Here is a 12,518-nt window from a genome sequence, read left to right as displayed (position 1 = left end):
ATAAAACTGAATATTTTGATTAATTATTACAGTTTTCTAGCATGTGGAAATGACAACAGGATATATATGATCCAGATTATTTTCACTTCTCCACGACAACGATTTCTTCCAAATTTGTTCTTTTACTGAGCTGAGGATGGATAAAAGTTTAGAGAGTGGTCCTGCAAGTTGGTGCTCAAAAGAAGGATGGTCCCAAGACTAAACTAGCCTCCTAGATTTTGATGTCGAAAGATTTGTAAAGGCTGTGTATTTTGGTCCAATATGGAATAATGAGCACATTATGTAAACAATTCAACATTACCCAGAGTTTCGTCTTGTCATGGTTCACGCAAGAAAATATTAACGTGCCAACAATCAGGCCTCTTTGTAAAAATCCTTTGAAAATTGAATAAAAGCTGGCTTCAGTAAATTTTTACATATGGAAGCTTATTTAACCAACAAAAAAGTTCAGTTAAGATAATTACTTTTTCGAAAAAGAACTCTCATGTAAAAAAAGAATGCACCCTTACATGCACAAGTTAGAGTACAACGAGTCATTTTGTTGAGCATCTAAAGAAGCATATTCATATATGCAAAGCGCATGTATCTTGATAAATTCATATGTATACTCCTTCGATCACAAATATAAGTACATAGTTTTAGGTCTGTCCTGGTTAAACCTTTTAAGCTTTGACCATCAATAGCTAAAAGTTAGAAATAGTTTTGAACATAAGGTTGGTGTTACTAGATTCGTATGGAAACCAGTTTCACAATATATATCTTTTTGTATTTGAAATGATATGTTTTATAGAATTTAGTGGTCAAACATTTACCTCATAGATCGCGCAGATGTCCTAAACTGGTTATATTTGTGATTACAGGGAGTATAATACACTATATATTTATCTTGAGCTGTGTAGTTTTGCCACAGGTAAAAGCTAGATGTGAAGCATATTTTATGTCTTGTATATACCCTGCAAAAATCCTTGCGTACAGCGTACTGACTAGCTAGTCCCCACATACCTACTATGCATACATGCATATATACTCCTCCCTGTCCCCATACTTCTACCTGCTTGTACATGCACGGTGCCTCGGAGCTTAGCTTACTATCAGCCCGGGTGCAGGGTCCAGGTCAGCGTCAGCCGCTACCACTACTACGGCGACGGAGAGTGAAGGGAGACGGGGAGCAGCAGCAGCGCATGGTGGTGGTGGTAAAAGGACGGGGATTGGACAGCGACGCTGATCATTTATGCCGCCGTGTAAATACCCACCACAAACAGCTAACTTCGCAGGTCGGCTTCCACATCTTTCTCATTCATCTCCCCCCACACTGCTAGCTGCTGCAGCTCTCAAGCAAGCTAGCTCTGCTAGCTAGGGTTTACGCCGATCGGGGTCCGGGGGCTGGCGGCCGGGGGTGGGCAATCGAGTTCGGCGGCGGCGAGATCTGCTTGCTGGTGGTCGCCGGCATAGAGGAAGTTCCAGTTGATTTGCGGGGATTGCTGCCCATTTCTTGAGATCCCTGTAAGTCCACGGTCTGGTTGCTGCTCTTGATTTGTTAATTCTTGATGGTTTCTTCTGCGGATTTGAAGATTGCAAAAGTTTTAGGCCTTTTGTCTTGGAGTTGTTAATTTTTGAAACCTTTTGATGGTCGTTTCTTAGAATATCCCAGATCTAAGCGCAGATTTGTTCACTCTTCTTTCTTGTTGTATACATATCGCTTCTCTGGGATTTTTAAGTACTACGTACTTGAAATTCTTTCATTTTCCCACAGCCAAAAAAACTCTCCCTAGAACAAGTATGCAGATGATCATCGCTGTTTCTCTTTCTTTATTTCCTCTTCTTTTTGGAACAACCTGCGACGGTCTGGATCTGAACCTTATGATTTCAAGAAGCCAACTGAACGCCTGTTTTGCTAACCATGATTGCAAAAGGACCCAAACCACAGTATACTACTAAAATTAGTCATCATGTCCACCAAAATTCGTTCAGCGTTTCCCTCGTTCAAAAATTATGCTTTTTGTATAACTCCCAAAACCAATATTTTCTGACCTTTCTTGGGCCCTCGATCTTACCATCTTCTCATTTCCAAGACCAAAAGAGAAACCAATCCATGTACGATGTATTCGTAGTCTTTGCCTGCAAAAGCTAGCAAAGATGTGGAGGCAGCAGGCCGTTCAATCATGGAATCATCCCCTTGCACAGCGCATCATGTGTGCATATAGTGCCGCTGCCGCTGCCGCGCACCGATCCACAGCTCGCTGGCGCTCACCTGCACTGTTTCATACCGCTATCTTTGCTGTTCCATGGAGCGAATAAAGCTGCAGCGCTTTCCCCATTCCCCAATGGAACAGTAGCACACACATCAACCGGTAGACCCTGCCGTGCATGCACAGTACTCAATCATGGCGCGCCATTTCATGCTAATTTGTTGCTCGCATGCGATGCTATAATCAGCGTCCTGTTTGTTTGAGATCGATCTCGACTAACCAGTTGCGGTGGATTGATACATCGATCTATGCACGCTGCAGGCCGGGATATTGTTCAGCTGGTCTCCAGTGGTGCGATGGCGACGAGAGCCGTCGCGCTAAGACGATGATAAGCGGCGCCGGCAACCAGCAGGCGGCGGCGGACGAGGAGCTAGCCCGGAAGAACGCCGCCGTGGCGACGTCGCGGCAATGGTCGGCGCAGACGGAGTCGCGCATCGTGCGCGTCTCCCGCGTCTTCGGCGGCAAGGACCGCCACAGCAAGGTGAAGACCGTCAAGGGGCTCCGCGACCGCCGGGTGCGGCTCTCCGTGCCGACGGCGATCCAGCTCTACGACCTGCAGGACCGCCTCGGCCTTAACCAGCCCAGCAAGGTCGTCGACTGGCTCCTCAACGCAGCGCGCCACGAGATCGACAAGCTGCCACCGCTCCAGTTCCCGCCGCAGGACCACCACCTCATGGTGGGGCACCTGGCGCCGCCCATGCCGCTGGTGCACGAGGAGAAGTTCGTCGGCCACCACATCGCCACGGCCGCGGCGCTCGCGAGCGACGGCGGGGCCAAGGTCGGCCAGGGCGGCGACGTCGACATGGACTGGGGCGGAGCCGCCAGCCACCACATGGGGAGGTTCCCCGCCGGCGGCTACCACCGGTTCATGGGGCTGAACAGCGCCTTCGGCATGGTCAGTAGCGCAATAGCGCCGTATAGCAACTACACCGCCGGAGAGGCACGGAATAACAGCAACGTGCATGACGGCGGCGGCGGCGGCTCGCCGCAGGTGGCGGCCGCTGCCGCGGCTCACCACTCGTCGTTCCCGTCGTTGCTGTCTTTGGCTCCAGGGCCGCATCAGCTGGTGTTCTACTCCCCGGAAGCTGACCAGCAGTTCCAGGTGGATAACCTTGGCTCGCAAAGCCTGTCCTTGAGCTCGGCGAGGGCTTACCACGATCAGGCTAGCTAGACTACCGGAACGACAACTCTTCGAACGAGATTAAGGTAGGAATAATGATCTCTGATCCCAAAGTCCCCGAGTAGGTACAAGTTTGGCATTGGTTTCTAAGTGCCTTTTAAGGGACAATTAAGCTTGTGATGATTTCGTAATTAGTATGATGCTAGACCTGAAACAGAATAAAATCTGCGGGGCTTGCAGCGTACATGTGTGTGCAATACGAATTTGTTACTTCTTTTAATACACAAAGGAGTAATATTAGATGTGTGCTGGCTTGTACAATAACAGTATGAAAATTTATAATATGTTTTTAATTTAGACCTTTGATTTTGGCTGTATGTTGAATTTGATTACTATTTTCATTTTGGTTTGATGTTGAGGAATTATATACGTATGTCATGTATAGTTCATAGTAGTTCGTTCTATGCATTCGTATAGTGGGCAAGGTTTAGGGTTTAAGGACATGTTTGTCTAAGTAGGAGCCCCCCACCCCCGTCATTCAACCCCCCCCCCCCCCCAAAAAAAAAAAAAAAAAATCTTAGTAGTTCTGAAAATAGTTGAGTTTCCCTGGATTCACCCATATTCGGAAAACCTAAAAATCAAGGTCGACCTATCATGTATGTAATCCCATACTCCAATTCACAGTTGCAAATTTGAGCTGTAAATTCTAAATCTAGTGAGTATGATATATGTCAATAAAAATGGTGGCAGATATATAAATTATGAACAATAAAACACATTTATGTTAAACTGTTTTTTCTGGCTCATTTTATACATATAACTTAAGTGGCTATATTGGTGGGTAGATGTGATAGATCTCACCATCCCCATTCTTAAAAAAAACGATACCACCCTCTCCATATATATTATGGTTTTCTCTTTGTTTCTTGAGTGGCCTTAATTGTATATGCAAAAGATGATCCAAATAGGATTTGTACCATTGTACCAGCCCTTCAAGAGTACTCACCAGGGGTTACATGGTATTATGGAAGATTTGCATTTTCAAGCAGATCAGCATAATGTTTTTTTTCTAAATCGTTGACGCTATGATAATCTTACCATTGTGCCACAAGCATCATTTAAGTACAAAACAAGGGCCTTATATTTCAAATTTCTTCACATGATCATCAAGGAAGAGTTACATTCTCATGAAATGGAATCACTACATCTGCCACGGATCTATGGTGAATATTAGCAGGTTATAAGGCAGTGCTAAACCTCTTTAATCATGGCACCTAATTCTATATTATTTTAGTATGCAAGTACTCCAGGTAGCAATTAAAATATTTACACTTAGCCAGGATATAGTAAAAATGTGTTGTTAAATTATAATACAACAATTTGCCAATTGTTTCCTATTAAAGGGATAAAATAAAGGTGGGGTAATGAACAAATAATGGTCTGATTATTAATTTCACTATATATGTTGGTAAAAGTCCATGAAAGTTTTTATTACGATCATTTTATCTTCACATCGGTAATTGAAATGTTAACTCTAAGAAAACTCATCCTTTTATTTGTGCGGAGGCCATGTTACATATGCATTCTCTGAAGCAATATGTACGGTTAAATTGATGAGTCTAATTAACCATTTATATTAATTTTTTGTAACAATTCGTATATGCTATTGTTTGCTACTAAAATGTTGGTAAACATCATATATTAATGGTTTTTTTAAAGGGGAAGATCCAAGCCTTTCATTGTACGCAGAGATCACTAGAAAGGGACAAGGCAACCATTATTGTCAGATGTGTGATGCATGGAGTTCCATTTTGGGGATTATTAATTTGGCAAAGTAAAAATGGTAAATGGTATATACTAACTCTGTTCCAAATCTAAAAATTAAATGTACTCCTTCCGTTCGATAATAAAATCAATTCATTTTGGAATTAATAAGCTTATCTTAAATGTCATATATTCAAAAACAAGAGAGGCAATAGTTCACGTGATGTGCAGAAAATTTGCCAACTGCAGATAGCAGGGTCTGAAAAAGAAATTTTAACGTTTAAGCCTATTGCATCACTCCTACGTCCCAAAACGTGGTGAAGCGGCGAGCGGCAAGAGCGCCAAAATTAACAAGAAGTACATTCAATGTAAACTCTGAAGTAATTCTGAACATACGCTCTCTCTCATATCATCACCCCGCGTCAGCCCACCAGCACTGGCACCGGCAAATAAAACAAGAGGATGCGACATGATGGCTCATTTGTTGGCGCAGACCCACCAACCAATGCACGACTAGCTACCTAGCTAGCGGCTAGCATGGCTCTAGCTCGACAGCATGCGTTCATGCTCTTTTGCAAAAATGCACCGTACACACATACTCCTACTCCTCCACATGAGGACCTGTATGCGATTTAATCCATGTCCCGTACGGCCGGCTTAATCACTCAAACGTTCATTTAATCCTGATCAGATCATCATACCATTAGCAGCACAATGCAATCAGTGCTCAGGTCAGGTACTGTGTACCATCCTGTCTGTTTTGACCCGGAGGAAAAGAAGGAAAGCCTAACGAGAGTCACTATCCCTCGTCTTTTTCCCATCCACCTTTGCTAAAGCTGAGCCTACTAAATCTCAAAGCTAGCGGCCTTTCTTTTTCTGCACTGGCACACTGGCAAATCGATCTGGCATATCTATACCCATGCTCCGTTTCACGCATCCATGATTCACACAATAGCTAGCAGCTACTACCAGCAAAAGATGCCGCCAGTGCTAGATGCTTGCACAAGATCGAGAGATGCTGGTGGAGCGAGAGGGGGAAGCATTTCCTGCAAAGAGAGGCTAAGAAACCTTCCAAACATCTCCACCTGTCTCCGTGGACAAGACAGTCAGGCATTCACATCTGATCTGCAAAGACAAAGCATACGCATGGAGCCGCGCGCACGGCCTGAAAGAGAGCGCAACGCTCGATCTCGATTGTTATTGACGTGGGACTATCTCTTTAGTCCTAGCTGGAAACATCAACCGGGACTAAAGGTGATCCTCAATAAAAAAAAAACTCATCCGATTGGCAAAACCCTTTAGTCCCCGGGACATTCAGTCCCGGTTGGGAAAATCGAGATCTATAAGGTTTCCCAACCGGGACTAATGCTCATTTCTCTAACAGGGCAAGCGCCTTGGCCTGGACCATTGTGTTGGAATTAACCATGGCCACGGCGTACGGAGATCAGAGCGGAGAGAGAGTGGTGAGGGGCGAGGATGTGGAATTGATGAGTAGTAAAAGGCCAGCTCGAGCCAGGGGGCGCGATGTGGTGGGGTTGGGCTGGCGGGAGAGGCCTTTGGTATAACCCATCATCATGCTTGCATTTACATAGCCCCCGGTCGTAGCTTGCTAGCTAGGGTTTGCATGCATGCAGCGATCCATCCATCCATCATCTGCATGTTAGATAGAATAAGAGATATATGTAAACTCTGTGTGTGTGGGTTAGTTGGATGGCTAGAAATATTTTGTTGTATATCAAAGCTTAGAGATATAGGTTGTTGTAAATCTTTTATCTCCAGCTATGCATCTTGCCACACACAGCATCTCTGTAAAACAACCACGCGAGAGGTTTTTCCTCGCCATATAAACACGTACCCGCCGGTCAGGAAGAGGTCACGGCATTCCACCAATTCCTTTGCGCCTCTGGTTTATCACATGGTAATCAGAGCCTAGATCAAATCCACTATCAACCCCAATTCCACCAATGGCCTCCTCATCTGCAATCATGAATCCCTTGGTTGGCATTCCAATCACCGAGAAGCTGTCTAAGTCGAATCATGCTATGTGGAGAGCCCAAATCCTTGCTGTCGTCCAAGAATCAAGACTTGCCGGTCATCTCACCGGTGCCATCCCTGCGCCGACTGAAGAGATCGCCGACAAAGATGCTGCTGGGAAGGAGGTCATGGTGCCCAACCTGACGTTTGAAGAGTGGTATGCAAAAGATCAACAAGTCCTCAGTTTTGTCTTTGGCTCCCTTGCACAGGAAGTCATGTCAAGTCACTGCGAAGGAGATAGCAGCACAGCTATGGTCCGCGATCGAAGACATGTTCTCATCGCAAGACCCGAGCACGCGCAACCAATACGTGCCTTGCCCTTGCGACGGCCCGAAAGGGGAATCAATCCGTTGCAGAATTCGTCGGCAAGATGCGAGCACTCGGAGATGAGATGGCCGCCGCGGCAGAGCACTTGAAGAAGAGGAGCTTGTCGAGTACATCCTCACCGGCCTCGACTTCGATTTCAACCCGATTGTTTCTGCCCTCGTTGCGAGGAAGGAATCGGTCACTGTCAGTGAGGTATAATCCCAACTTCTTGCATTTGAAACCCATATGGAGCTCATGGCTGGTAGTAGCAACTATGGTTCGTCCACCAATATGGCAAACCGGGGTGGTCGTGGCGGCTCCAATGGAGGACGTGGTCGCTTCGGCAATGGAGGACGTGTCCAGGATAGTGGTGGCCGTGGAGGTGGTTGCGGCAACAACACCTCTCCGGGCAACAACACCTCTCCGGGCAACACCAACTTCGGCAACAACAACTTTGGCAACAGCAACATGCAGCGCAAAGAGGAAGCGGTGCTGGTCGTGGCAACTTAATCGCGGCAACTCCAAGATGCGCATGCTTTTCCAGGTCTGTCTTAAGACAGGTCATACCACAAACAGGTGTTGGCATCGATATGATGAGAACTACGTCCCTGAAGAAAGGCATGTGGCGGCGGCCATGAACTCCTACAACATCGACATCGCCTGGTACACTGACACAGGTGCTACCGACCACATCACGAGGGAGTTGGAAAAATTGGCGATCCGGGACAAGTATAATGGTGTAGAGCAGATCTATACCACTAGCGGTGCAGGTATGAGCATTAAACACATTGGTCAATCTACTATTCATACCCCTGATCGCAATCTTAGATTAAACAATATCTTGCATGTTCCATCTACTAAAAAGAATCTTATATATGTTCATCGTCTCACTACTGATAACAATGTCTTCCTAGAATTTCATCTTGATTTCTTTTTTTATAAAGGATAGGACACGAAGAACACTCTACTTAAAGGGCCATGCCGAAGAGGACTTTATCCCCTTTCATCTACACCAGCTACAAAGCATGCTTTTGGAGTCAGTAAACCATCTCTTGATAGGTGGCATCATCGTTTAGGTCATCCTGCAGTTCCTATAGTTGAAAGAGGTATTAGAAGCAACGGTCTTCATTTTTATTCTAAGTCTAATAAACACTCTATTTGTGATGCTTGTCAGCAAGCTAAGAGTCATCAGCTGCCATATCCTAAATCCACCGGTGTATCCAATGCTCCCTTAGAACTTGTGTTCGCTGATGTTTGGGGTCCTGCAACTGATTCAGTTGGAAGATATAAATATTATGTGAGCTTTGTCGATGATTTCAGTAAACGTACTTGGATCTATCTTCTGAAATTTAAATCTGAGGTGTTTCAAAAATTTTATGATTTCCAAAATCTGGTTGAACGTCTCTTTAACAAGAAAATTCTTGCTATGCAAACAGACTGGGGTGGTGAATATGAGAAACTCAATTCTTTTTTCACCAAGATAGGAATTTCTCATCTTATTTCCTGTCCTCATGCTCATCAACAAAATGGAGCAGCCGAGTGCAAGCATAGGCATATTGTGAAGGTTGGTTTATCCCTTCTAGCGCATGCAAGCATGCCTCTTAAGTTCTGGCATGAGGCGTTTCTTACTGCTACCTTTCTAATTAATCGCACACCTAGCAAGGTGATCAACTTTCAAACCTCACTTCGAACCTTTGGGTGCGCTTGTTGGCCAAACTTGAGACCTTACAACAAGCGTAAGCTAGAATTCAGATCCAAACAGTGCATATTTCTTTGCTATAGCAATCTCCACAAAAAGTTTAAGTACCTAGACATATCTATAGGATGAGTCTATATATTCCGGGATGCTATTTTTGATGAGGCCGTCCTCCCTTTCTCTACTCTACATCCTAATGCTGGCGTTCGCCTCCGTGCTGAGATTCTTCTTCTTCCACCAGTGCTACACAATTCCAGTCTCGGGGATGGATGTGTAATTGATCATGTGTCTAATGACTCACAAACTGATAAAATTGGTGCAGAAAATGTTGTTTTACAGGGACAAATGGCACCAACAAGCACAAGCGCGTCTCTCGGAGGAGATCCTCCTGCGACACCTTCCACAAAACAAGAACACCTCCAATCAAGGACTCGTCTTCAAGCTGGTATACAAGCCGGCGGAGTATGGCACCCTAATGAAGAATAAAACGTGGCACTTGGTCCCTCCTCAAAGAGGCAGGAATGTCATAGATTACAAATGGGTTTACAAGACCAAACTCAAATCTGATGGCAGCCTAGATAGATATAAAGCACGCCTTGTTGCAAAGGGGTTCAAGAAAAGGTATAGCATAGACTATGAAGACACTTTTAGTCCGGTTGTTAAAATGGCTTCAATTAGGACTGTTTTATTTATTGCTGTGTCAAAAGTATGGAACTTGAGACAATTAGATGTGCAAAATACTTTTCTCTATGGTATTTTAGAAGAGGAAGTTTATATGAAGCAACCACCTGGATATGAGGATAGACACAAACCAAATTATGTGTGTAAACTTGACAAGGCACTTTATGGGCTCAAGCAAGCACTGCGAGCATGGTATGCACGTCTCAGTTCCAAATATTGTGAACTTGGATTTGCTTCCTCGAAAGCAGATACATCTTTGTTTTACTTTAACAAAGGGGGAGTAATAGTATTTGTGTTGGTTTATGTTGATGACATAATTATTGCAAGTTCAAGTCAGGAAGCTACAACAGGTCTTCTTCGCAATCTTAAGCAAGATTTTGCAAGATTTGGGTGAACTACATTATTTCTTAGGCATGGAGGTAACCAATGTGCGTGATGGGATTGTGGTATCACAAGAAAGGTATGCTTCTGATTTATTAAAGAAGGTTAATATGTTTGGTTGCAAGCCCGTTACTACTCCTCTGTCAACAAGTGAGAAACTATCTGCCTTTGAGGGAACTCCTTTAGGTGCTAATGATGCTACTAAGTACAGACGCATAGTTGGTGCACTTCAGTATTTGACTCTCACAAGACCAGATATTGCCTTTGCTGTTAACATGGTTTGTCAGTTTCTTCATGCACCAATGACTGCTCATTGGGCTGCTGTCAAGCGCATCCTAAGATATGTGAAGCTCGGTACCAAAATTGGTTTGAAAATTGGCAAGTGTAATTCTATGTTGATAAGTGGGTTCTCTTATGCTGATTGGGCAGGGTCCTTGGATGACAGAAGGTCAACTGGGGGTTTTGCCAAATTCTTGGGATCAAATTTGATATCATGGAGTGCACGGAAACAAGCAACCGTGTCAAGGTCAAGTATTGAGGCAGAAGATACGGCTATTGCTGATGCTACTGCAGAAAAAATGTGGATTCAAATTTTGCTGAAGGAAATTGGTATACAATGTCCACCGAAGGCAAAGTTGTGGTGTGATAACATTGGTGCCAAATATTTATCAGCTAATCCTGTTTTCCATGCTAGAACTAAGCATATTGAAGTGGATTATCATTTTGTTAGAGAACGTGTAACTAGGAATCTTCTTAGGAGATCAAATAGCAGTGGGTTTGCTAAGGCGCTCACTGTAAGGCTTCTAGAAAATTTTAAGCACAATCTTAACCTTGTGCGGTTATGATTGAGGGATAGAATAAGATATATATGTAAACTCTATGTGTGCATGGGTTCGTTGGATGGCTGGAGATATTCTGTTATATGTCAAAGCTTAGAGATATAGTGTAAAAATCTTTTATCTCCAGCCATGCATCTTACCACGCACGGCATCTATGTAACAATCACGCGAGGGGTTTTTCCTCGCCATATAAACACGTACCCGCCGGTCAGGAAGAGGTCACGGCGTTCCACCAATGCCTTTGCGCCTCCGGTTTATCACACTGCACCGTCCATATCTTTGGCCATGGACCAATATATACCCTCGTTCACATGAGCGAAAATGGTCCCCTGCAGAGTGAGAGAGAGATGCTGATGTGCTGCTTGCTGGCTGCTCTATGCTATGAACATCACCATCATTCCATCTCTCCTTGCATTGCTTTTGCTTAAGTTAACTTGGAGTAGCGGCTAGCTGCTATGGCAAGTAGCGGCAAGTTGCCGATCATTTTAGGCCCTGGCTACCTCTTGCTCGTGCTGCAAAAAGTTGTGCCTAAGCTCATGCATGAGCAGATCACTTTGATCAAGCAGCAAGGGCGTAGCAGCTAGCTCGGTCGATAATTGCATCGCATGCTACTCCTAGATGGTTATGAGGAACTGTAGTATCCGTAGGTTAGGTTGTTTATGCCGGTACAGGCGATGAACAGTGTGGCGTTTGGCTGTGTCTTTGGGCTGGGCGGCCGCCAGTAGTAGGTACTTGACAGTGACAAAGGGACCTACTTGGACACAGGCTATATCGATCTTTCAGTCGCTGGATTTTCTTAAGGGCAGGGATCAGTGTAGGGAAGTGGCCTACACTGCAGGTGCGAAGCTAGGTTGTAGTAGGTTGTACTGTACTAGCTGCTTCGTCATGCGATAGTTTTATGCGTCGCTGGATCATTCTTTCGTTCTTCATTTAATTTACTGTGCCCTACTACTGTTTAGGCCGTATGTGTACTGTATAGGCTGTACCGCGGTAGGCAGCTAGCAGAGCTGTGTAGGAGTACTGGTTTCCTCCCGGCACGGATGGCAAAATTACCTGTCGTACTAGTATAGATACGATGAATATACCTACAAGAGACGTAGTACAACGTTATGAGCATGCAGACATGCAGTCGTCGCCGCCCGTTGGCCGTTGCACAGCCTTGCGCCCTTGTCCGGTGTGTGTGCGCATGCACGTCGTCGCCACGTCAGGCGGTCCATTCTCTCGTGCTGCAGCCTGAGAAAGACCAATCCGCGTCGTGGTGCCTCTGCCTGCCCAGGCAAAGATGCATGGCAGTCAAAACTCCAAATGGCTGGCAGCCTTGCAGGGCCAGGAGACGTTTCCGCACCCCCTGAGTTGACTAATCCACGGCTCCGTCGGCCGACCCCCTTTTTTAATCTGGAACGACCCGGCCGGTACCGCGCGCGCAGGCGTCATGGAGCGCACCGCGT

General features: G+C 45.2%; 1 protein-coding gene and 1 non-coding gene across 2 annotated transcripts; both read left to right on the top strand.

The window, feature by feature from the left end:
* Positions 1–1,068: 1,068 nt before the first annotated feature.
* Positions 1,069–3,733, top strand: LOC117859085 (uncharacterized). The gene is made up of 3 exons (XM_034742269.2): positions 1,069–1,241; positions 1,329–1,503; positions 2,511–3,733. The coding sequence occupies exon 3, from the start codon at positions 2,575–2,577 to the stop codon at positions 3,418–3,420; it is 846 nt and encodes a 281-aa protein (XP_034598160.1). The 5' UTR covers positions 1,069–1,241; positions 1,329–1,503; positions 2,511–2,574; the 3' UTR covers positions 3,421–3,733.
* A 3,842-nt stretch (positions 3,734–7,575) lies between these two features.
* Positions 7,576–7,714, top strand: LOC117859399 (small nucleolar RNA Z247). The gene has a single exon (XR_004641193.1). It is a non-coding gene; the product is annotated as a small nucleolar RNA Z247 (small nucleolar RNA).
* The last annotated feature ends 4,804 nt before the right edge of the window (positions 7,715–12,518 follow it).

This window comes from Setaria viridis, chromosome 5, assembly GCF_005286985.2.
Source record: "Setaria viridis chromosome 5, Setaria_viridis_v4.0, whole genome shotgun sequence".
Lineage (NCBI taxonomy): Eukaryota > Viridiplantae > Streptophyta > Magnoliopsida > Poales > Poaceae > Setaria > Setaria viridis.
This window is presented reverse-complemented; position numbering and strand designations above follow the sequence as displayed.

Coding starts and splice junctions, on each gene's coding strand:
- LOC117859085 (XM_034742269.2), top strand. CDS start 2,575: ATGATAAGCGGCGCCGGCAACCAGCAGGCGGCGGCGGACGAGGAGCTA.